This window comes from Mus musculus, chromosome 10, assembly GCF_000001635.26.
Source record: "Mus musculus strain C57BL/6J chromosome 10, GRCm38.p6 C57BL/6J".
Taxonomy (NCBI): Eukaryota; Metazoa; Chordata; class Mammalia; order Rodentia; family Muridae; genus Mus; species Mus musculus.
The window spans coordinates 105,317,317-105,344,015 of record NC_000076.6 but is presented as its reverse complement, the minus strand read 5'-3'; the positions used below and the strand labels follow the sequence as shown (position 1 = coordinate 105,344,015).

The following is a 26,699-nucleotide window of genomic DNA, read 5'->3' as shown; positions in this document are numbered from 1 at the left end:
CCATGGTTAAGGACAATAGCTATGTATTGTGAGATTTATGGCCATGTTTCATCCTATTCTTAACAAGGTTGGCATGTGGTGGAGCACATAGCCACTTTTTTTATTCTTGTTTACAAATCACTAAAGTCCCATGTTTCACTCGAGAAATTATTTGAAAGCAGTTTTAGCAGATCTATGTTTGTCGGTTGGCTTGTCTTTTAGAGTATAACATATTTTTAGAGACAAAGCCCTTGGGCTATTGCTCACTGATTTACATAATCATATTTCGCAAATACCTAGCTGGCTTTCGAGCTTTTAATTGTGCTACTCACTGATTTCCGAAATACAATCTTTTATTTCCTGAAAAAATAGTTTTGCCCGTTCGTTTGTTTGAGGCAACGCTTTCTTTGAAACATCTAATTCCATAGAATTCTGAATTTCAGTTTCAGACTCAGTAAAATATTGAATTTTCTCATTGTTCATTCAGTTCCAGAAGGCAGATAATAAGTTTAGTGTAGCATGGTCAATTATATAATAGAGAGATTATATTTGAATATACTTGAGAGTTTACCCTTGTTCTGTGTTGTGAGAATCCAAGTGTCCATCCTGTGAAGTTTGAGGAGAAAGAAAACAATGTCTAGGTTTGAGGGAAATAAAAAGAAAATATTAATGAACTGGAATTTTGAGAAGTGATGGGTAGGACTAGGGAAAGATCTGAAAATCTGGCAAAGGTTGTAGAGGAAAAGAATAGAAAATCTCAGTGCAACCCCGGGAAGAAAGGTCTTAATATTATATATGGATGTGTAAAATAAGACAATGGTAAAACATGTGGAAATTCTGTATATAATTTCCTGGGAAAATAGAGCTGTTCACTTTGGCCCAGAGAATAAAATGCAATCTTGAGTCAGATACCTTGAGAAAGTTCAAGAAACATACTGAGTTTTTTATTAGAAAAAACCAAAACAGACAAACAAACAAAACAAAAACAAATAAAGGTGCTTTGCAAGTCACTTCTGGTGGATTCTCAAAGAAGACATAACTTCTTCACTAATGATATTTCTTTCTTATTTTCTGGAAGGTAGATTAGACTGAAGGCAAAACCTAACAAAATTAAGTACACGTGTCTGAAAAGAAAACATGCCAGCAACCCCTCCCACCAAAATAAGACCCAACCAAGAAACAATAAATCAGAAACCAAAATAGACAAAGCATATTAATGAATACAAATGCATATATGTCCTGAAATTAATAATAATGACTGTAGGAACATCTTAAAGCTTAAAGCACTACAGCCAGGTGGGATTTAGTCTGGGATTAATGTTGAGATATTTAATATTGCAAGTCAGCTACCACCCTCTTAATTTAAAAAGTCAGGAAAAATATATGAGCTCTAGATCATGTCAAAAAGGCATTTTATTAGAGGCTACCTCAGGAAGCAAGAATCTAAACAAAAAATGGAATAATATCATACCACACAATAAAGAATGTCAATTCTGTATTTAGTAAAAAGCATAGACTTGGCTCTAGTATTTCAGCAGTGGCTTCATTATCGGAGTCTCCCATAGGATTTCTAACTATATTTGCTGTTTTCAGAGAGGAGTATGAAATCTATATCAAAGTACGAAGAATGCTCTATGGCTAATAATAGATATTCATAACCACATTCTCTGAAGTATGTATCTTGATCAGATGCAAGATAATTCTGTCTTATAAATAACCTTCTTATTAAGTGGGATCATGTATGACTTTAATCCTAGCGCCCAAGAGGTAGAATCAGGAGGATTAGGAGTTCAATATCTGCTTCTCCAACACAACAAGTTTGACATGAGTAGGCTACATGGGACTCTGTTTCAAAGCATCAAACTAACAAAAAGTAGTTCTTGAATCAGCAGTCTGCTGATGAAATGCATTCATTTGTTTGCACATGTATATTAGTGTTGGTTCTTGTTTTTTTTTTTTTTTTTTTTTGCGTTAAACTAGATTAGAATAGAGGTTTACAGCTCATAAGTTCACATTGGTTGGGTTGGGAGCATATTCCTGTGAAAGCCCTAGCAGAGAGTTTTCTTTCTCCTTTTGGTGGTTTGCTGGGCATCATTAGCATTTCATGTTTAACTATATTCTTACGTGGCCATCACTTCGTAAAGATGCCCATCATACATAAGCAAGAGTTTTCCATATAAACTAATTATTACTATTCTTACGTACCTGTGTTTTTATGAGTTTTCCTCATTGCATAGTCCACATTGCATAGTGGAGAGGATCAGAGCAGCCATCTTGCAAGGGAAATTGCTCAGGTTTGGTTTGCTGTTCGTTTTGTTTTGTTTTGTTTTGTTTTGTTTGTTTTTGATAAGACATCTATTTTATCAGCACTCAGGAAACTAAAGTTGAACTTATGGTGTCATCAAGCAATGGAGGCCTGGATAATAAGGTCTTAGTTTAAGGGAGCCCCGGCCTGTGAAATTACTTTCCAGGAAGAACTGGAATCGCCCTTTGGGTATTCCCCTCTGCACATCTGCACATCTGCTTTTACAGTCTTACCATTTTCTCTTCCATGTGAGCTTTCACACTTCACTGTGTTCGGTCAGCTGAGTTACAGTTCACACCTTTGCAATTCAGACCTGTCTGATTTGCACATTTGTCCTGAGATTCATTGTGAGTTGCTTTTATGGTTTAACTGTGAAGGTGACAACTCTTTCCCTAATTCTTAAAATTCCCTGATTCTTTTAACATCTTTTACAAACATCATTGGTTTTCACACAGTTTCAAGAAAAGAATGGCTCACTGTGAAGGCTTGCCTTTTATTCGTCAGCAGGATCATGTCTGCAAACTCATGTAGCAAATACGGAGTATTTTCAGAATAATCATTATTGAAGTAGATTGTAAGAATTAGCCCACAAGAAAAGAATAGTTTGTCTTCAAGTAGCTTAAAGTCTAGATTTTAAATTATGTGTTGGGGCTGGGGTGATGGTTCCTTTGCTAAGCAATGAAGTGGATTAGGGCTCAGTGCTTAAAACCCTCATGGTTGCAGGGCAGATGTGGCAACTCTTTGATAATTCCATTCATGGAAGGCTGAAGCAGGGTATCCCTGAAGCAAGTGAACAAGAAGCCATCTCTGTCAGTGATTCCTTGATAGAAACCCCCCCTTAAAGAATAATTTGGGAGAGCACTTGAATAAAGAGTTCTGACATCAGCCATGTATAGATGCTTGGAACTCCACACATATGAACATCTGTACACATATATATGCATGAACACTGTATATAAAATGCTAAGCCAAGGATGATTGCTTATGCCTATAATCACATGGTGGATTTGAACCCCTGATCCTCTTTGCCCTCTATCTACTCAGTGTGGGGATTCCACAAATGTGCCATGTATCCCTGGCTAAGTTTACTTCTATTCCAAGAGATACCCATGTGTCATGTAACATGGGAGACAAGGTCTTAACTGGGCCTGGAAGGAAAAGAAGGATAGAAGACAGGAGTCACACCAGAAAGACAAGTGAAGACATTTACAGAGAGGCAAAAATGAGATTTGCTTGTGTCATTTAGGTGTTTTCTGGCTCTCCTGTAAGCATCTGGAATCCATGTTTATAGCTTTTATAAGGACATATGGAGGAACCGTGCATAGATTTTCATGTCATAATTGTGAAATTATGGGAATGAAAACTGATTTAAATGGAATATCTGTATAATATATAATCCTATAAATACAAGGGCTGTTAATGGAACTATAGGTAAAACCCAATCTTTAAGCATCTTGATAAAGGAGTTATAACTCTATATTCCAGGAGAAGGAAAAACAAACAAACAAACAAACCAATAAAAAGAACAACAACAACAAAAAAAACCCAGGATGTGAGATGTCAATACCTGGGTCTTGATTCTTCTACATAACAGGTTCCGAGAAAGCCATTTTGCACAAAGAAGGCCATAGGGAATCTCAGAGAATGATTGAAATGTTCTGAAATATACAGGCACGGTGTCCAAAGTACTTACTTGCACTAAAAGGTCCTGGGCAGCTAGAGGTTTAAATTATTTATGGTTCCATTTGTAGTACAGGCTGAAGTCTTGGGCACTGCCTTGCTTCACCACACATCCCTTTGACTACAACTAAGTCAAAACGACTGACCCCACATGCATTTGTTTTATCTCTGTGGCAATGACACACAGGGTAGCATCGACGTCTGGGCTGTTCTCGAACTGACAACTTTGTCTTCTGCAGCAAGCAGAAAATTAGAGTCTTTTTAATCACAATGAGCCTGGAAAGAAAAAGACGGAGACTGGGTCCTGCTTGTGCTTTTATGTGTTATGTGGATTCTATTTTGGATGCAGTTGCAAAATAGAACTGAGAGGGCCAGGCTGTAGAGAAGCAGCCATTCAGACTAACTCTGTAGAAATGAGTTAGCCTAGATTCCAGGCTGGAGCAAATTGAATAGAGGCATATTTTTTTCAGGAATATTTTTTCATTTTTTATTAGATATTTTCTTTATTCACATTTTAAATGTTATCCTCTTTCCTGGTTTCACCTTAGAAAACCCCCTATCCCATCCCCCCCTCTCCCTGCTCACCAAGCCACCCACTCTCGCTTCCCTGTCCTGGCATGGCCCTATACTGGGGCATCAAACACCCTCAGGCCCAAGGGCCTCTCCTGCCACTGATGTCCACCAAGGCCATCCTCTGCTATGTGGCTGGAGTCATGGGTCCTGCCATGTGTAGTCTTTGGTTGGTGGTTTAGTCCCTGGGAACTCTGGGAAGTCTGGTTGGTTGATACTATTGTTCCTTGTATGAGGCTGCAAACCCCTTCAGTTCCTATGGTCCTTTCTCTAACTCCTCCATTGGGGACCCAGTGCTCAGTCCAAAGGTTGGTTGCGAGCATCTGCCTCTGTATTTGTCAGGCAGTGGCAGAGCCTCTCAGGAAGAGATCTTTAATTTTGTAGTCCTTCCCATCCGCTGTGGAAGTTCAACTGTGGACATGTATTGGAAAGCCCATGAAAGAGTTTAGGACGCAGCTCACAGTCACATCCTGAGTTCCTGCTTCTTCTTCATTTCGACTTTAAAACCAACTGGAAGTTGCATAAATAGCCAGAAGCTGTTCTATTGTTTTTCTTCCTAAAATGACGTTCACATGGAGAGTACAGATGATGCGGGGCAGAATTTTAAGTAAATTAATTTCAGTAGTCTCAGAAGGAGGGTTTGAATTATGAAAAAAAAAATTCTGTCTCTGCTCCTGAAGAAAAATGAACAGATGTGAATTTGTTACTAGCGTAGTTCCAATCATCTTGCTGCAGATTTCCAATTACTGTGGCTTAAGAATTATTTTCTAGACACACCAGGAATTATCATCATATTGCCTGACACTTAATTTATTCTCTTTGTTATGTAGAACCTAACTAAGGTTTTGCTTACATGATAGTAAAGTTGCTTAAAGTATAATTGAAGTTTGAGGGCATGCAGATATGTTGATGATAATGAATTTAAAAACCAATACTGTGTCTTCTGCTACTTATTTCTTATATATTTTATTATTTTTGTCAAATAGCACATTATTTCTCTTGGCTGAATTTTATCTCCCACCACTACTTTCAATCTTGCTTTAAGATTACCCTTATTGAGAAAGGCCTCCAGGAAGGCACTATTTACAGCCAAGCCCTTCTACTATTCTCACAAGAAACTCCCTTTTTTAAAAATCTCCCCTGTTGAGTACATATGCATCCAGCTGCATATGTAGCAGAGGATGGCCTTGTTGGATATCAATGGGAGGAGAGGCCCGTGGCCCTGTGAATAACCAGTGACCCAGTGTAGGGGAATGCCAGGATGGGGAAGCAGGAGTGGGTTGGAGGGAGAAGCAGGGGTAGGGGGGATGGGATAGGGGGTTTCCAGGTGGGAAACCGGGAAAGGGGATAGAATTTGAAATGTAAATAAATAAAAACATCCAATAAAATAAATAAAATTGTTTTTACATTCCATTTATTGCTATGAACTACATAAATTGTACAATGTAACTATAATTATTTGTATGAAAATTGAATATAGATTCATAGTTAATTTTCTAGAATGTTAAAAGACCCACCATGGATACATTCTAATAGTACAGTATATGCTTAATATGTGAAAGATTTCAGGCTACACCTCCAGCATAGCCCTCTCCCCTCCCCCATGTCTCCCTCCCTCCCTCCCTCCCTCCCTCCCTCCCTCCCTCCCTCCCTCCCTCCCTCCTTCTTTCTCTCTCTCTCTCTCTCTCTCTCTGTCTCTCTCTCTGTCTCTCTCTCTCTCACACACACACACACAAACACACACACACACACACACACACACACACACACACACACACACACACACACAGATGTGCACACAACCCCTAACTAGGAAAATGTGAACTCTTTTAAAAGGCATCATTTTAGTATCTATACAAAATTTCCAGAGCAATGCTTGGCACACAGGAAGTGCTTGATAGATTGTTGTTGGAGATGCCTGGATTCCATAGTATTGTTGCTTTCAGTATATCTAGTGGGCATCCTCCTTCCTTTTTCCCTGACACTTAAAGGGAGCAATTACCCCATGATGCACTTCTGACATCACACCTACATCAGTCACCTTTGATCATGGTTCTCCCATGCTCCACTTTGTCCCTGGGCTCCTTTAAGCTAGGATGTCATGTCATAGGGATTGGATAAAAGTGGTCCCTTCTCTGTCCTGCCAATAAGAACTACAGTATAAGAAAATGCTCACACACCATCTGGAGGAGACTCAAGCCTTGTCTGCTTGTTATAAACTCATAATGTCAAGGCAAATTTTTAGTGGGAATTCTTGGTTAAGGGACTAATCCAAACAATTCTGAAGTCTAAAGGGATGCTGGAGCTTGTTGGTATCTGGAAGCTTTTATGATTTTTTTTCTTAGTGTTTATGTGTCACTTGCTATTTTGTCTGCTTGAAGTAAACAGCTTTAACAAAATCTCTAGATGTTTAAAGATCAGCCTTAGTGGTGGGTGCCAGTCTAGGGTATAAGCTGTGCCTTAAAACTCAGAAAATACAATTTTGATAGAAATTACCTAGCTGGGCACAGTCATGTGTGTACCTATAATTCCAGCACCTGAGGCAGGAGGATTACCATAAATTTGAGTCAATTGTAGGCTATGTAGTTAATGCCTATCTCCTAAAAATATAAATAAATATAAACTAACAAAGCAAACATGATAAATCAGTAAGATGAGAAAATATATTACTTTTTTTTTGGTTTTTGATTTACTCAGTTTTTTTTTTTTGTTTTATTTTGTCAAATGTGGGCTATAGATATGGCAGTACTCACTAGAGGCAGGAGGATTACAAATTCAAAACCTGTCTGATAATATAGAGAACTGGAAGAAAGCTTAGGAAACTTGGGAAGATCCTTTCTAAAACCACAATGGAGTAGGATGGGGTAGGGCTAAGTGGTAAAGGATGGCCTGGAAAATGATGAACCATTGGTCTGAGCTCCGTAATTGCACACCTTTTTGAGCTGAGAAGTTTCACTGGAGCAGGGAAGTTCACTTATCAAGCATGAGTGTTGAATATATAATAAAGACAAGAGAATTTTGTAAGTGCCAGTACTGACTACTTTTTCTCTAATTAGTATCTTCCATTCTTAATCTCTAGTCTTCGGTCATTTTATTGTGTTTCCTGGGTTACTCATTTCTGCATTCTGTCCCTCAACCCCAGGACCTGGACATGGTGGTCAGTACCCAAAACCCTGCCTTTAATATATTACTCTCATCTTCCTCATACCCAAATTAAACAACTCAGAGCAGTTCTAGGAGTATTGTGCTAATACACAAGCATGCACTTGCACATGTATGTATATTCACATACATGTGCACATGCAGTTGGCCTCGAGCCACCCACCCACACATGAAAGCAAACAAAGGAAGTGCTGTGTGAAGTGGTGTTTTCCCTCTCTTCACTGACAAGTACTTCAGGAGAACTCTGCAAGTAAATTGTGCTTAGGTTGAAAAATCTGTCCAGGCAGGAAAAGATGGACGTGGATATTTGGTTATGGAGGTCATCTGGCCAGTGCTTAGGCTAGGAAACTGCTTGATGTGAGCTAGTACCTATTCCTGCTACTGTCTGTGGTACATGATGCTTTTGGCCCTTTGGTAATTTATTGTTGCATTTAAAATGTCTGTCTGAGCCGGGCAGTGGTGGCACACACCTTTAATCCCAGCACTTGGGAGGCAGAGGCAGGTGGATTTCTGCGTTTGAGGGCAGCCTGATCTACAAAAAAAAAAAAAAGTCTGTCTGTCTGTCTGTGTAATTTAGCGTTGTTCTTAAGGAGCTATGAAAAAAACCTGGTTTCTGGAATATTCCTGTTTAAAGTGAATACATGATCCACAATCACTGTGCACTGATAGAGATTTCTCTGACCCAGATTATAACCATATCTCTGCGATGGGACCTTTCTTGTCCTCTGAAATATTTATTTGCAAATGCCAATTCCTAATAAATTTTTCAGTTAGATCCCCCCGCCCCCTTCGGGATGCCTGAGCAAACATCTGAATCAGAATTTGAACCCTTACCTTCCCGTTTTCCTGTGGATGTCTTTTTTCATCCTTCCTTCATCAGAGCATCAACCATCATGTTAAGTGACAGCTTTTCGGATACTTTAGACTTTGTGTTCACAATGAAATGCCCACAGTGATAGATTCAAAATACAATTTGAATGGGTTTAGTAAATAAAGTGAGAATCTGACTTCGCTGGGGGTCTGGGGAGACCAGTCTTTCTTCCCTGCTTCTCAGATTCCTGTGACCATGGGATACACATAACTGACAGCTGTGACTCTTTTCCTAATAAGTGGACATACATGTTGGGTAGCATCCATCAATAGCAAAGAAGTACAAACAAATCTCTATGTAGACTTAAGTTAAATCATCAGTGCGTAGTGCCTTTAGATTGCACTAGATGCTTCCCAGTTTTTAATTCTGTTTTCAGTCATATACTTATTTTAAACGGTAGGAAAAAATATTTGTAGGAGTTTTGAGTGTGATCCAAGAAAAAAAATATATACATGTAGACATACAAGAATCCTGTTTGTTTTCATGGGAGAGAGGGAAATAAAAGAAGGAAAAATTTGCTTTCATAAAAATGGAATCCTCTGTCACCCTTGTGCCTTGAAGGCATCTGAGTGAAGTCCTCAGATGGTGGGGCTGGGCAGTATGCAGGTTTAGGTTCAGTATCTGCAATATTGGTTCCCATGATTGGCCGTGGGAAAATTGCTTAATCTGTCTTCTTCATCTGTAAAATTAGATTATGTTAGTGTTATTTTGGAAGGATTAAATAAAATATGCTGAGAAACTTGATATAAGCATACAGTAATAAAAAAGTTGAAAAGTTTGTTAGATGTTAATTTTATGCTGTTTCCAGTTATTTCCTGGCTGTTTCTTTGTGAAACCATGCCACCATTTACTGGCAAGTTCTTCTCCTAAAAGAAATTGATCAGTGTGAAAGAATGACCCATCCTCCCTCCCTCCCCCAAAAACTTTTGTGAGTGTATTAGTTTGGATTCAATTTTAGACCAATTAATGGTTTTCTTTTTTTTTTTTCCTTTTTTTCTTTTTTATTAGGTATTTTCCTCATTTACATTTCCCATGCTATCCCAAAAGTCCCCCATACCCTCCCCCCACTCCCCTACCCACCCATTCCCACTTTAATTAATGGTTTTCATTGGAGGATGCAATATACGTGAATATGGAGCAAATCCAAAATGCTCTTGTGGTAAGAAGAAAATGTAGAAAGTAAGAAGAAAGAAAAAAAAAGAAAGACAGAAAGAAAGAGAGAGAGAGAGAAAGAGAAAGAAAGGCAAGAAAGAAAGAAAGGAAGAAAGAAAGAAAGAAAGAAAGAAAGAAGGAAGGAAGGAAGGAAGGAAGGAAGGAAGGAAGGAAGGAAGGAAGAAAGAAAGGAAGGAAGAGGGAGGGAGGAAGGAAGAGTGATAGAATATAAACATATTAGATTTCATCATCCAAACTCTATCTCAAAAAAAAAAAACCTTTGTAAGAGATACTATTTAAATGAGAGTGCCCAGAGTAATTTAAGGCAAAGACTCCAGTGAGAATAAGTTTCTGCTTTCTTCTCATTTCCTCTAATACTAATTGATAAAGGTTTGCATGTGATGTTTAAAAACAGTTGTTTTTGTTTAAATGCCTCCTGCTTTATATTTGACAGGTTATAAGAACGTGTCTTCCTTATGACTTAGATGCTGTAGCTATATTGTATTGAGCTGTCAAATCTAAACAAAATTCAATTAAGGACAAATAAATGTGTCCCTTTGAAATAAAGAGAGCGAAGTGGATTCTAAGCTGTATTTTCTGGAACCTACTTGGTAGTCATGTGACACTTTAGAGAGGAAACCCGTTGACACAGGTTACCACTGTGGAGAACTGTGCAATGGAATCACACACCTTCATCTGTTTGTTCCTGCCATCTTGGGCTGGTTGTTTCCCATCCACGTGCCTTTGGCAATCTTTGCCACACAATGAGAGCTGTCATATAGAGGAGCAATCGACTCCTTTTTAGTACTAGAGTAATTCAACATTTCCAAGCAAAAATCCTCTTCTAGTCTTGCTCGCAGTTCCTGTGATGCTCTACACTCATGATAGGCAATAAACAAACAAACAAACAAACAAATAAATAAATAATAAAAAAACCAATAGTTTAACTATCCAATCACGTTTGTCATAGCATCCATGTTAAATATTTCCTAATAAGTAAAAAGTAACTGTTTCATGCCATATTCTTCTGCATATACTTCCTCTCTTAGGACTTCCCTACACAAAGGCGTCTTTGTAAAAATATCATTTGTGCCAGTCTTCATACTCATTTCATTAAAACAAAGAAAGGAAAATAGAGCATTTGATTTAGGGGAAAAGGATGCATCAAGAGAATCCTTGTGCTTCAAAAATCAAATAGAATGTCTGTTATCTGAGGATGACCTGGTGGCCACAGGGATGTCACGGTTCAGAAAGCAGAGCTTTGTCTGTAGTGGTGACCTCAGCATTCAGTTAATCACTTGATGCTATTTAAATCTGTTTGTAAGTAGAAAATCCAGCCTGGTTCTCTTTCATCTGATAATTCCCATGAGTGTCCTTTCTCTAGAATTGGAGAGGACACTAACATTACAAATACTGCAAATGGAGTTTTTTCTTTGAGCAGAGAGTAACCATTCTGAACATGTTTGCCAGAAAGCTTTAAATATTTCAATTTCGCACACTGATTTTATTCTTAAATTATATGATTTTAACAAAATATTATGGTTTGGTTTATTATATTAGGTTATTGTTCAGAACTAGACAACTCACACTTTGAATGCATTCAAATGAAATGGAGCATTTTATTTAAAATTCTCTATACTACCTGTATTTGTTAAAATGCATGGCTTCATATAATTTATAAAAACTTAAAAAATTAATGCTTTGAGCATCTTGCCACTTGGAAAAAAAGTTAATTGGTGACTGTGAAGAAACTGAAACTAGAAATAACTTTGTCCTATAACCAGAAGTCCAGGAATGCAGTTGTAGCTGGCTAGGCCAGCTGTCTCAAGCTCCTTTCTTATGTCCCCCACCATCCTCAGCACAGGACTGCTAGCTTATAGCTAACAGGATAATGAGGGCTTCCCACATCCTCCTTACATTGCCCATAGCGCACTTGCATGAGTTCCTGGAAGATTTTAGGATTTGGTCCTGAAGCTCAACCCTGCTGCACATTGATTTGACTCCTTCCTTCCTTCCTTCCTTCCTTCCTTCCTTCCTTCCTTCCTTCCTTCCTTCCTTCCTTCCTTCATTTACTCTCTGTATAGCACAGCAGCTAAAGCACAGAAAGTGCACACCTCCTCTCATAAAACTTACAAACTTAGGAAATGCATCTTTCTAAGCCTTGAGTACTGTATTACAACTTTACTTAGAAGGCCTTTGAATTTGATTCCATTTATAGCCATGTAGTTACTTGATCTTTTTACCTGCTTTCTAGTTTTGATCTAGAAGAATATGGGGACATTCATGTTTTACTTCTGTCTTAGGGTTTTCATTGCTGTGAAGAGACATCATGACTCAGGCTACTCTTATAAAGGACAACATTTAGTTAGGACTGGCTTACAGGTTCTGAGGTTTAGTTTATTACCATCATGGAGGGACGCATGGCAGTATTCAAGCAAACATGGTGCTGGAGGAGCTGAGAGTTCTACATCATATTCCGAAGACAAACAGAAGATTGAATCTCTCAGATAGCTAGGAGAGGGTTCTCAAAGCCCATCCCCATAGGGACACACTTTCTCCAAGAAGGCCAACCTACTCCAAGGACACACCTCCTAACAGTGCCACTCCCTGGGCCAAATCTATTCAAACTATCATAAGGATTGTCTGGCAAGCTGTTAATTATAAATTCAATTAATAATAAAGATTAAGAATTCATTTTAAGTGTCCTATTATACTCATTGCTTAAAAGTGAGCATACGTTTTGAAAAAAGAGTAGAAATTCATCTCTAGTCTCAAGTCATACCTAAATGATATAAAATCTTATTATTAGAGGCAGCTCAATTAGCAAATTTGATTGAGATGATTGAGTTAATGCAAAGTTCGAACATAATTCTGACTTATGTTAATTAATTACTATTAGGAAATTTCACACATGTAAATTGCTTCAGACAAAAAAAAAGTTCTGGAATTTTTTTGGTGTCTCAGAGGGAGGGTTACTTTTAAAGTTCCTCTGTATGTTAAAGGATGATCAAATAAAATAAAGCTCACAAGATGATTTCAGCTGCAGATAGAGACGTTATTTTCTTTCACAACTGAGCTTAGTGTTTCTAGATCACGCGGTGAGCCACTGTGAGGAAACACTGTAATCTGACTGTTTGCCTGGGAGAAGTGCGGCTGTTCACAGTCAACCTGTTCTCAGTTGCACGGTCTTAATTTTCAGTTGTCTTGGATTTTCATGTTCTCAGATGCTTCCTCCTATGTAGATTATGTCATTTTAATTTTCATGAATCCTGTTATTATTGCTATTGTTAGATTTTAAATGCCACCCTTTGTGACTCTGGCATTTCATAGCCCCGGTAGTTCTGTGTGGAATGCTGTTCTCAGCGTTCCAGGCTCTCTCCTTTGTCTTTTTTCTTCTCTAGGAACTTCATCTGACTTGCCCTTTGTGGGAAAGCGTGCTCCTTCACTGGCTTCCCAAGATGCTGCCCTTTCTTGAGCCACGACTGACACGCTGTTGTGATTGTTTGCACGTCTGTTTCCGTAATGAAACAATGAATTGAAAAAAATCCTCTGTTCATTGTTTGATGCTAGGCTAATGGGCACTAGTTAACATATTAATATAATGTACAAGTTCTATGGATTTTTCCTTACTCAAAAAAAAAGGCAATTAATTATGTGGAGTATTTCTCCTCCAGTTAGAACATGCAGAGCTGTCCATTAGTGGCAACCTGCTCTCCCTGAAGTTAGCGTAGCCATCACTTAGAGATGCTGGACTGCATGGTACAGAAGGCTTGACTTTTCAGCTGCTCGTGAACTTTATTTATTGTCTCTTTGGGATAGCTCATATTTCACGTGGTTTTAAAGACCCTTTTAAGAACTCAAGGCAAAAAGGTCACATTTGAAGATTTGGAATTCTTTTAAACAGCATTTTATAATTTATTTGTGGACGGGGGATTCCCTTGGCACAGCACATCTGTAGAGGTCTGACGAAAACATGAGGGAGTCACTGATCTCCTTCAACCATGTGAGTCCCAGGAATCAAATCAAGTCCATAAACTTGCACTAAGTGCCTTCTCCGAGGTACCTCTCTCTACCAAGACCTAGAATTTTTGTTTTAGTTTACAATTGTTATCATAATTTTGATGGAGTTTCCTTAATCAAGTTTCTAGAATGCTATTATGGCTTTAAACAATGATGGCCTAAAAACTTTAAAGTGCATTTTATAACAGAAAAATAGGGAGCACTCTGTATTTTTCAATATTCCTTCTATATATTCAGACAACCATTACATGAAATTATTCAGACAATATGTCACAACCGTACTGAACTGTTCAACTTTTTATGCAGAGTATTACGTAGATCACTCTAGCCTTGAACTCTATGTACATAAGGCTGGCCTTAAGCTTCCCGACCCTTTTCTATCTCTTGAGTTTTGAGATTACAAATGTGTGCCATCATGCCTGGCTCTTGTTATTCCTAGGATATTCAGTATAGTGACAATTTACATCATATGAAGCATTATACTATATGTAAATGGGAGAATATAAGTAAGTTAAATTCAAATATTTCATTGTCATGATAAATGACTTGGGTTTCCATGGATGCCCAAGAAGAAACCTGAACAAATCCTACACTAATACCAAGGTACAGCTACACTGAATGTATTTATGGGTTATATTGTGATCTGATATGTGAATGCATAGGAATGATACAGAATGGGTAACCTGGCATGTATGGCTGGAAGTCAGCCTTATTACGTATAGACACTTACTGTTTGTTCAGATGTACTAACAGAGGTGGCACAAACATGCTTTTTCAATTTTTAGAATAGTTCTTCTAAAATCAGCAAAGTCCATCGCAGGTTATATTTTTATTGACAAAGAATTTCCTTTGTAAAGTTATGTTTTCTTCATAGCGGTCTATAAGGTGGACAGGCATTCAAAGGCACTTTATTTTAAAAGCTATGTATTGCAGTTACATACTCTGCAAAGCTGGTTGTGATTTCTCTTTTCTTTCCTGGGGAGGCAGCCTCTCCTTTTCCTGAGAAGATATTTACCAACATCTGCTTTGGTAAATATTTAATGGCAATTGGGGGTTTCTACCCTGCCTGTGATGATTTAGTTCTCAGATAAAAGACACAAAACTTTTATATTTATTTTTTTGTATTTTTTTAATTAGGTATTTTCCTCGTTTACATTTTCAATGCTATCCCAAAGGTCCCCCATACCCACCCCCCAATCCCCTACCCACCCACTCCCCCTTTTTGGCCCTGATGTTCTGGGCAGATATCAACCCTCTATATTATTTTGCCTTCTTCCCTGTCAATAACCCCAAGATATGACTTGCCATGTTCTGCAGGCACCACTCTTACTCTAACTGTCCAGCCCTCGTGGCCAGTTCTCAGGATCTTTTACCACAAGGTGTCTTTTCCTCATTCCCCTTTCTCTCTCCTTTGTGGTCCCTCAACTCAAGGCCCTGGAACCAAAACCTCACCTACCTCTCTTCTACCTATCTATAGACTATAGGTGTCTTTATTCAACCAGTAGTTTTAAATTAAGGAGCAAGGTTACATGGAATATCACTTGGAATAATTGAGGATTTCCTTGAACCTGGAAGCAAACAGACCCTGGGGGCCAGTTTGCTTACAACACACAGCTAAAGACGAAACCTCAACAAACATCCTTGTCCTCTACCCAGTTGATATCAGTGGCAGCATCTCTGCCCTCTATCCAGTTGATGCAAGTAGCTAGCATTCCTGCCCTCTATCCAGTTAATGCCAGTGGCCAGCACCCCTCCCACCTCCCCAGTTGATACCAGTGGCTGCACCCCCACCCGTTACCAAGGCCAGCACTCATGTTGTGACAACCATTCATCTTAATCTCTGCCAAATACTCTCTGGGGTAGAAATGTCACCCTTGGTTTAAACCACCATGGTAAATAAATGTTTCCTTCTGTCTCTTGTCAGTGTTTAGGGCCAACTAGGGATTTGTGTTTCATATATATTTAATTCTGCATTTAATTCTTCTCAATCTACTGTACTAACTTTTTTGACTGTTTTTCATTAATCAAGTTGTATTACTACAGGGATTATTGTTTAAGTAGTATTTCAGAAGAAAGGTACTTGGAGGAAAAGATGAATAAAATTTTCTCATGAAAGAAATTCTGCAGACACACTGATAATTCTTAGACTTGCCGGTAGCAAAAAAAAAAAAATGCTGAAGAAGAAACTTAAGAGAGAAAATTCTATTATTGCTGCTGCTTCTACTGCTGCTGGTGTGTGTGTGTGTCCATCTGTTTGTCTATCTATCACTCATATAGATTATTTTAATCTTGTATTATCACATACTAAGAGTCAATTCAGTTGCTTGTAAGAAAATTTATTACAGTATCTATAAAGCTATTTATGGCTATTTTCAGACCACTGGGCTTACATTTTGATATACTTGTCAATATTTGTACAGTTCTTTGTATGTTACTTAATTAATATCTTGTTATCTATCTCAGTGTTGTGGTGAATACCTTTACTACCAGTAGTCAGTAAGCAGAGGCAGGTAGATCTTTGTGAGTTCAAGGCAAGAATGGGCTACATCATGAGTTCTAGGCCAACCTGAGCTGCTCAGTGAGACCCTATCTCAGATAGATAGATAGATGATAGATAGTTAGGTAGGTAGATAGATAGATACATACATACATATATACATACATAGATACTATGTAGACATAGAGATATAGAGACCTAGTGATATAGAGGAATAAATGAAAGATCTTCTTGCCTAAGATTCATCATGGATGAAACAGGGCCAGATGTACTAACATGCCTTGGAAGATTGTTGTTGCCTAATATGTAAACTGCTTGGCATGCTATAAATGGTGAGTGAGTGTAGCTACTAGGATCATTGCAACCAATGCACAGGGAGGGATTTCAGTCTATCAACTATATATTTTTAGCAAAGCAAATTGTAGGTTTTGTAAATGTGGCCTGCTACTAACCATTTTTTTTTTTAGGATGGGCCTAAAATCAATATGGAATTTCAAGATGACAGATTCCTTTTGAACATATCAAGACAAGCTAGAGTTCCACAAAATTTGAGTTTTAGAGCAAAGTGGTAGATATTCTATATGTATCTAGAATATTTTTGTCATTTTTCTTCTATCAAGTCCATGCAAGGCTTTTTTTTTTAAACTTTTTTTTTTTTTTTAAATCTCATTTCCCCCTACATCTTTCTCTTCCAACTCTCAGGTCTCTATTCCCACTCACTCTTAAATTCATGAGGTCCCTGATAATCATTGTTAGACACACAAACACACTTTCATGTGTATATCAGTATAACCTAATGAGCTCATTAGTGTGACCACTTGGGGTGATAGAAGAAGACTAAATTTCCCTCTCTCAGCAGCAGCTCATTGTCTATAGCTGTTTGTGAGGTTTTGTGGGCTTGGCTCTTGTGAGGCATTGAACTGGCCTTGCTTAGGGGTTGGTATGGTTTGAATTTCATGGGTGCAGCTTTCCTATAGTATCTACAAGACACTGCCTCATTGCAGACATTCCCCCCCTCTGTCTCTTGTACTTTCTGTTCCTCTGTGTTCCTCCATGTTTTTGTGAATATTTCATTTGTGCTTGGGGAGCCCCATGGTCGTCTGCATTGTGACCAGTTTTAGATTTATATAATGGTCTCCATCTGCCGCAATAAGAAACTTCTTTGACAATGCATGAGAGCTACAGTTCTCTGTGGGCATAAGGATAAGATTTGGAATACATAGGATGAGGTCTAGGACAGCAACAGTGATGGTCTCCTCTGAGCCCCATGGCCTTACCACCCACAAGAAACTAACTAGTTTTATAGTAGTAGGCATGGCTTCCTTTTTATTAAGAAGGCATTAAATCCAAATAAGTGACTGACTGGCTGGTGGTACTATAAGCTATAAATGCCACTATTGCATTCTTGGGACTATCTAATGCTGCCGGGCATTGTATTGGTTCTTAGGCTTAGAGCTTTGAAGGACTATTGAATACATTTCTCCCTTGGCGGCTTGCAGATTTTGTATATTTTACTTTGTTTCATGTAGCACAGACTCTCCTAACATTCAGTATATAGCCCAGGGTGGCACTAATCTCTTAAACCTCCCACTTCATTCTCCAAAGTACCAGATTAAATGTGTGCCTCACTCTATCCAGCTTTGAACATGGGATTCATTGTCAGAGACACTATGCCTAACTCTAGCTTGGCTTCCTTTAACTAAATCCCCCAGTTAGTTAGTTAATTCTTAGAGTCTCCTTTCTTTCTATGTAATATCAGGCTGATGACAGTATTTTTAATGTTTGGGTTTGTCTTCTCATCAGCCTTTAATGCTGTTACTTGGGATGGGTACCATCATTACATCTGAATCTTTGATGACTTTTTGAAACATACATAACACAGTGTAATGATGCCCAGTGAATTGTTACCCTCTTGGAAATCAGTCATGGTACCCATGTGACTTGGACTCACTTTTTACAGCCTCATGAATTGGGGCATTATTGTGGATGTTTATCATCACACTGCATGCTATTCTCTGTTCTATATGTATTTTATGAATTGGGAAGTGAATGAATATAAGGTATCAGCATAGCCTATCCCATGTGGCCAAGTGCATCAATCTCAAGGCATGGCAGCTTTAGGCACAGAATCAGATCCATGCATGTCCCAAACACGTTCACTTCATTTATCCTAATAGCATATTTGCCCTTTAGAAATGTAATTATGTAGAGACTAATTAGTGGGCTTTGCAGTTACTCAGGTGGTAGGAAAGATAAAAAGGCTTCTGACAGAGTTATAAAGATAACAAGTGAGGAGCCATGTCTTCTAAGAGTCAATGGCTCTGGAGACTTTACAAACCTTGTAACTGTGAAATACAAGGCGGGAGGAGGAAGGATAATCATGTTTCCGATTTCAGGAGCTGGTCGGATAATGCTATAAATCTAAGGAGAGGAAGGATTTCTTTTTCAATTTCATTCATTTATCAGATTTCTGATTTATTTTTGAGCAGGAGATATTCTTCACATTTTAGATGTTTTGGTTTTGTAAATTCCACTGAGCTACTAGATTGATGTGGCTTGGACTGCTGATATAACCATCGAGGTGTCAGGAGAGTGATCATTGCTTCAGTGGTGAAGGCAATTAACAAGCCACCTGGATGCATCATGATAGGTAGACTTTATGAAGAAATAAACTATTGTTGGACACCAACTTACCATAAATCAGAATATGAATGAAGAAATAGCGAGGGTTTTCAGTCTGCACAGGATGGTTCCAGAAATGGAAGAAGGCTGAGAGAAAGGGGATGCCAAAGCTAAGGGAAGACGGAATCCAGGGACAAAGATAAAACGATAAAGACGGCAGTTTACCTTAAGTGGGGTAGATCATATAGTGATATATGAAGCCATACATGGGAATGGCACACTTGGTTTGTTGTTGTTGTTGTTGTTGTTGTTGTTGTTCGTTTGTTTGATTTTAAAATAACTAATCTCTTCAAGACTTAATCTAGGAGATTGATATTAGCAAATTGCAAGGCAGTAGAAAAAAATTAATCTCCTCCCACTGTGCCCCATGTTTGAAAGTCCCATCACCCGTCAGTTCCCAGAGCTCCTTTGAGGCTCCCAGGTTCCCGCTCATGGGCCCTTGGCAGACACGCTGCCATTCCTAACCATTAATAATCGACAAAATCATGTTTTGGATAATAGCTTTTTCTCAGGCCTCCATTTTACTTCTCGTTCAATACCAAAGGAAGCTGTCAAGCTGAATCTGCAATTGGTATCATAACAGCAGTCGTCGTCCCACTAGCTGTACCTTCTGTCTGTAAGATGCTTTCTGTTTACCAGTGAAGGGAGCTTAGAGCAAAGCCCTTGGGAGTGCTTTCTAATTAGCTCAGTTTCCTGACATCTTATTTTTCATAGAAATGCTTGTAATTGACTTTCAGTTATGTCATAAGGGCAGAGTTTTGAACAGCTTGGTTAATACATGTGGGTACTATTTAAGGCGCCTTGTGGAGAGGTCCCAAGAGTCGGAGGATCTGGAGAAGAAGATGTATTTCTGCCTGGTAGAATAAAATTTGCACAGTATTATAAAATTCAAGTTTATTTGACCAAATTCTAAGCTGCATGGAAATAGCTGACTCTCTGTTTTACCTCTTTAATTCTTTCCTGCATCTGACTCTGTCTTTCCTATTGAATCAGACTGCTTTCTGCCTTTTACCTGTTGGAGTGACATGGGCAAATATTCCCCAAGCAGTCGCTAGTGAGGGAGGCATCTCATGTTTCTATGTATATATCCCTCCCTTCCACAGATTTCCTGTGGTGAAGTGATGAGAAAGTGTGTGTGCTCCTAACGGAGATCCAGGTGGCTAGCAATTGGAGTGGGAGGGGAGTAATTCTGGCAGGGGGAACATTTATGGGTTGCAGGAGTCTGTCTGAAAATCCATCTTAATGCTTTCTCATGGAACAAGGGTCCACTGATACCTGTGTAGGATTTTTGTCCCTCCTGAGAGATCATTTCCTTCCATTTAGAACTTAAGTTTTATGAAGCCAGGTCAGCATTTTTATTGGGCGGGTGAGCATTTGTACTGTTGGAATATAAACGGGAAATGTGTGGTTTTCTGTGTAGTAATGCAGCCCCTTTCAGGATTTCTCTTTTTCTCATGCAGAGGGTTGCTGCTCCAAGAGAACAGCAGGTTTGCAGAAGCTCTTCACTATTACAAACTGGCCATTGGGAGCAGGCCTACCCTGGCTTGTAAGTAGTGTGGAAGTACTGGAATCTTTGCAGGCTTTCCTTTTATTGTAGAAATCGTCTCTCTGTATTAAAGCCTTTCGGAGAAAGTGGGGTGTGTGGTATTCTTATTTCTAAATACTTGCTAATATTATTGCACCCCCAATATTTGCTAATATCGACAAATCTCAATCTCTCTCTCTCTCTCTCTCTCTCTCTCTCTCCCTCTCTCTCTGAATTTCTTCAATGCCATTTTCATTTTATTTTTTTTGCCAAGCACTCTAATAGCTCATTCTTTTATTTAACTAGCTTTTGAGCTAGAAACCTTTGGGGTTCAGTTGAATGAAAAGACAATTATGTTTCTAGTAATACTTGGGATTGTTGTTACCATTATTGATACTATGCTTGTTCCATACATAATTAATGATCTTTAAAAAATAAGAACCTTTGGAACCTTTGGAAATCTCCAATGTATCTCTGGTGCGCATGCCTATCAGCTCATCCTTCCCTTTCCGATTTCCCTTCTCAGCTGCCTATTTAAACACCGGCATTATTCTCATGAACCAAGGGAAGACAGAAGAAGCCCGGCGGACATTCCTCAAGTGTTCTGAGATTCCAGATGAGAACCTGAAGGATCCTCATGCACATAAGAGTTCTGTTACCAGCTGTCTGTACAACCTCGGGAAACTCTATCACGAGCAAGGACGCTATGAGGTCTGCCAAACCTCCCTGGTCTCCTATCCTGATATAGTCACCATGGTTTCTAACCTACAGCCTCCTTACTGGAGCCACAGCAGTCTTTAGAGAAACCACGGTGTTCATGTTTCAATTTATGTTGTTAGGTATCCTGACTACTAGACAGAGGAAGGCACATATGGTGCTCGCCATTTCCTTGATCCCAGATATGGTTTCTAGAATCATTATCCTTTACTCAGTATTTGGTAGTTTTCTTTAAAAAGACATTATTTGTAATCATCATATTAAGCATGTCACTTTATCTAAATGCTACCTATTTTACTTAATAAAAAAACCCAATTAAATAAAAATGATGTATATTTAATGGCAGAGGAAGTAGTAAGAAAGATACGGTCTAGGAACCTAGGTGACCCATCCTTACCAACTTTAAGGATGACACCATGTGTCTTAAATAGGGTTTCATGCTGTGAAGAGATACCGTGACCAAGGCAAGTCTTATAAAGGAAGATATCTTATTCGGACTGGGTTACAGATTCAGACGTTTAGTCCATTATAATCATGATGGGGAGCATGGTGGCATGCTGCAGACATGGTGGTGGAGAAGGAACTGAGAGTTCTACATGTTCATCCCGAAACAGCAGACAGGGACTCTCATCCACAGTGGGCAGAGCTTGAGTAGAGGAAACCTCAAAGCCCGCCCTTCTACCCCCAGTGACACACTTCTCCTAGAAAGGTCACACCCACTCCAAAGAGGCCACAACTCCTAAGTAGTGCCACTCCCACTGGACTGAGCATTCAAACACATGAGTCTATGGGGTGGGCCATACCTATTCAAATCACCACAACATGCTTGCGTGGCATCTTGCTCTCCCTCATTTCCAAAACTGTGCTCTATCAAGACAGATGCCCCCCTCCCCCAGTGCATCCACATACACTTAAGACTGCAATATGAGGAAGAATATGAACCTTCTAGGACAATTTCATTTAACAGTTTCAGGGACTGTCATTGCTAGGAAGATTTATTTTCTTGTTGGCATTTTATTTCTACCTTGAGTTAAAGCAACCATAGTCTTGAGATGACTAATGAGTCACTTCCAAGTATGAGTGTTTTTTAGCTCTTCTTGTTGAGGAATATGTATGAAGTAGAAAATTTATATTAAAAGTCTTGCTGACATTCAGCTTCTTGTTAAGCTAAATTTTCATGTGGCATTCCTCACTGGGCTGCTTTCACTTGTGAAATGAAGGCAGTATGACATCAAAGGACAGCTCAATTATTTTCCTCTAATGAACCATTCAGAAACAGAAATGGGTAGTTTCAGCTTTGGAGAAATGGTATTATGGTACTTTCGGTGACTATCCCTGTCCTCTAATGATGATTTATCTTTCTTTTTGTTCCTTAAATTAGGAAGCCCTGAGTGTATATAGGGAAGCAATTCAGAAGATGCCAAGGCACTTTGCCCCTCAGAGCCTGTACAACATGATGGGTAAGCACTATCTATTATTTTCATTGGTTTTTAGGGCTTTGCAGAGAAGCAAGAACCTGTGTTTGTGTACAGTGGATTTCTACTGTCTTATTAGTAGTCATAGAGCAATGTTCCTACAGTGAGTGCGTCATCCAGATTGTGCAGGGCTCTCATTCTGACATGAGCAAAGAAATGGGCTAATGAAGAGCATCCATCGTATTTGCCATATCCCATAGTTTTTGCCAAGGAAGCTCAATACCATTTCAGTACCAAGGACCAATGGAACTCTAGGAAATGAGAAGGGAATATCTTTAATTTTTCAGTTATATTTAGGCATGTATGGAATATATGTTTATTTTAATGAGTTTATCAAACTTACAATAATTTTAGCATATTATTCACTGAGTCAGAAGATCTCCAGGACTTATCCTGTAGTGATGCAGAGATTCATGAAATTTGGCGCATGTAGAAGGTGAGAATATCTGAGCCAACTTGCATTGCTTTCACGGATAAGGACTTGGGTCCTTGTAGGTTTGTTCAGAGTACTGTTCGAGACTCTGTGAGTCTGGGATCAAGGTAAACATGCTACTATGATTATTTATTCTCCTGTGGTGAGTAATCTGCTCATATTCTCTACCAGTCAAAATTCATATAAACCTAGGACATAGATATTTTTCCTGGATTCACAAGATAAAGACCTGGAAATTCTTATCAAGTTTTTATCACCTGTAGTTAATCCATTTCTACTCTAGAAAGTGTTGCGATAGATGTTTGATGGCAGATACAACTAGAAACTACCTATTCAGCATGAGAATCTTGGGGGGAAGTTACATGTAGTCTAAGCAGCCTTGCTGATAAGGTAGTGTAACACTTTCCAGGAATTGGAGAAGGATTTCTTTTGCCCTCAAATAAAATATTTCTTATTTTCCAAAGCAGAATTTTCAAACTCATACCCTCCATTCATTAAATATGATTAAGTCCTTTGATTTTCCTAGACTTCCCTTGTATATAAGAAATAAGTAGGATTAGGCTCTAGAACTAACAGGCTTATTATATTCATTGTAAATAATATGGTTTGAAAATTTTGATACTTGATGGGTAGTTGTGTATTTATACAGTCTCAAATGCTCCATGACTTCAAAATGTGTATCTGAAAAAAAAATCATAATCTTTTTTTTAAACAACAAGAAGTATAGACCTAGTTCAGAGATGGGATGAGATACAATGTAGGCTTACAGTGAACAAGAAAAGAAATCTCACTTAGAAGAGGTCAGTAAAGTTCTATGTCTTTGGGCGACCCACCTCCAGCTGGGCTATCGAACATTAAAGTGATTGAATGCTCACATCAAAAAGGATACTGGGCATTTCTTTGTCGTCTCTGAGATAATTCCACCATGGTAAAGTTTAGCTTCATTAAATATATTTTTGCCTGCAAGCTTTTATTGGATTAAAAACAGGGCCTTTTACTCTCAATCATTTCACCATCTGTCCACATGAATAAAATGTATACAGAAATATTGCATGTGCCTAGACTGGGTGGATTTGTTAGCCCTTTCCATTTTAATGCATGCTATTTTCATAACAGAGCCAATACTGGAAGGATTGTCTTCTTGAGCCTTATCTAAAGAGGCAGAATGATTTTACTTTGATTTTATTCATAACTGTAGAGCCCAGTTTTTAATCATTTGTCAAATAAGTTTATCTTTGCTGAAATTGGGTTTAGGTTTCAAGTTCCTTAGTGACAAACGGCATGTGGTCTCTTGATTGCTAATGGGAAGTGCTAGTATTCTCAACAGTTTGTGATTTCAGAAAATTCATTCAATTATTTTATGTAAATAAATTGGATTGAGAATTGAGCTTGTACCATGGGATCTGCCTCTCCTTTGGTTACATGGAGACAGAGTCTTCACAGGCAGAAGATAAGTGTGTCCCTGGAGCCATTGTCTGGCTCTTTGTGTTACTTCCCATTATGGATGGAGGTAGTCTCTTTGCTCAGATTTTGAAAATACCCCCTGACAATTTTCTACGGGAAGACCCTAATATAATTTCCAATACCAGATTCTGTCTGTAATTATGGTAGCTGCCTTCTGTTTGATTTTATGTGAAGCTCTGTCAGCTGGTCAGGTTTTATAGTTTTGCTTGTTCAGGAAACTATAATTTTCTCTGAGAGTGAATTCACCTCCTAATCAAATGGGTTAAATCCCCCGAGTGTTTGCTTTAACTCCTAATACATTTTGATTAGCCTCCATTTGACAAGGGAAAAAAATGGCCTAGGAGATAAGCTGCCCTATCAGTTCATCAGCTTCATTAGTCTGTCAGCATGTGCTGATTATCCTATCAAGTTTATCAACAGCCTTCACTGTGTTTTCTAATTCACACATTTACATATTATTAGTGCCCTTTAGGGATCAGTGATGGATTATAATGTCTGGCTATATTCAGCCTGCAAGTGTTCATTTTTTTACATGTCTCATTCATTTACCCCTCTGGGCCACCCTCCTCCCGTGAGCACTTGTATACACAGGCATATTTGTGATTTGTGTGTGTGTGTGTGTTCTAATTTTTCTTTGAATATAGTAGATCTAATGAAATGTATGTAAAAATACAACTATATTAGAATTTTGTTTTAATAAATTCACTGAGGTTGCTTTAAAAAATTTTTGAGCTAGTCCCTTAGATTTTCTTTTCCTTCCTTTGAGCATTTTAGAACTTTCCACTATGTGCCTTTTCACTGGCTTTCAATACCAGATGAACATATTTCTTACTTTTATTATAATTTAAAGCTGGGCTGACTAATGTGCTCCTCAACGTTAATGTGTTTTTCATATTTTACTCAATTTTTTACTATTCTTTACTCGATCTTACAATGATCATTCATAAGTAAGCACACAGTTCATCTAAAATATATTCTCCTTGTTCATTTTGGCTCCACAGGACCCAGGGTATGGTTTTAACTAACAGGGGACTAAGTTCCCCAAAGAATTAGGTGAGGTGCAAATATTTAGAGGTACACCAAACTGATACTAAATATCATTTTGCAAACAAAATTTTAAAAATAAAGGATAAGTGGGTGTGAAGAGTTGCTTCCAGACAGTTACGTGATTTTACTTTTGTGGGACTCAGTTGCCTCTTGAAGACAGTGAGTTGTGTTCAATTGCAGTTCAAGTATAGTGTCGGGCAGTCTCTGAAATCAGAAAGCCTGGCTTCAGGTGATTTTTGACAGTTTCTAGGGTCAGTATGCCTGGTTGATTTTGTGTTCCTAAACTAGCTGTGATCATAGCAGCCATTTGAAAGTTGATTAAAATAATGATATAAAAATATTGGCCTGGATCTCTGATTTGGGGCATAGTTTATAAAGTGACCTTCCATTACAATACCATTTCTATAGGTTTCCTACTTCCATGAGTGGATGGTTGTATTTAGTGTTCAACATTTTCCCACTTAGGAGAGAAAATATTATTCAATAGATGAGATTATTTTCAGAGCTAGAGGCTTGAATATATCAAAAAAATTAAACCCTCAAGTGCTGGTTACATTTTCTTTACATTCCATGTCCCCATTTTTCTCAGCAACTATAATCAAAATCCCACCTTTAATATTGTCTATGATAACTAAATAATATTGTCTATAGTAACTGAATAGTATTGTCTATAATAACTGAATAATGTTGTCTGTAATAACTGAAAGTGAAACAATACAAGTACTTACAGTTGACCTAATCCCCCCACCTCTCTCTGTGTCTCTCTTTATGATGTATTTTCCCTCTATTGTTAGTCAAACCTCTCTTATTCTTGCATCCCTTATGGGTATTTATTGGGTCTCTTTTTCTTTGTCCCTGAAACATTAGGTGAATAACAGTATCATGGAATATCAGGGAAAAAACACTTTCTTCCTAAACATCCTATCAGTATAATCAATTTTATTTTCCAAGGGAGGAAATTACCTCTCAAAGAACCAAGTTCAGAGGTTGGGATTGAAGCTTCTGTTAGAGGCAGAAACATAATCTCTTGATGTTAAATTCAAAGCTTTTCTGTGTATCCAACTGGTGTCACTGAAACTGACCCACTCTTTCCTTTGCAGGATCCTCTGGCCCCTACTTC

The 26,699-nt window shown here is 38.4% G+C and overlaps 1 protein-coding gene across 3 annotated transcripts in view; it reads left to right on the top strand.

Annotated features, from left to right (window-relative positions):
- Positions 1-26,699, top strand: part of Tmtc2 (transmembrane and tetratricopeptide repeat containing 2) — a 386,817-nt gene that overhangs the window by 230,464 nt on the left and 129,654 nt on the right. For all 3 annotated transcript variants that reach the window (XR_380404.3, XR_003948700.1, NM_177368.4), the window contains exons 5-7: positions 20,379-20,464; positions 20,970-21,154; positions 22,542-22,620. Coding sequence is in view for 1 of the 3 variants with exons in the window: in NM_177368.4 (NP_796342.2) it covers positions 20,379-20,464; positions 20,970-21,154; positions 22,542-22,620 (350 nt within the window). In the remaining 2 variants the exon portion in view is untranslated. The remainder of the gene's footprint in view (positions 1-20,378; positions 20,465-20,969; positions 21,155-22,541; positions 22,621-26,699) is intronic.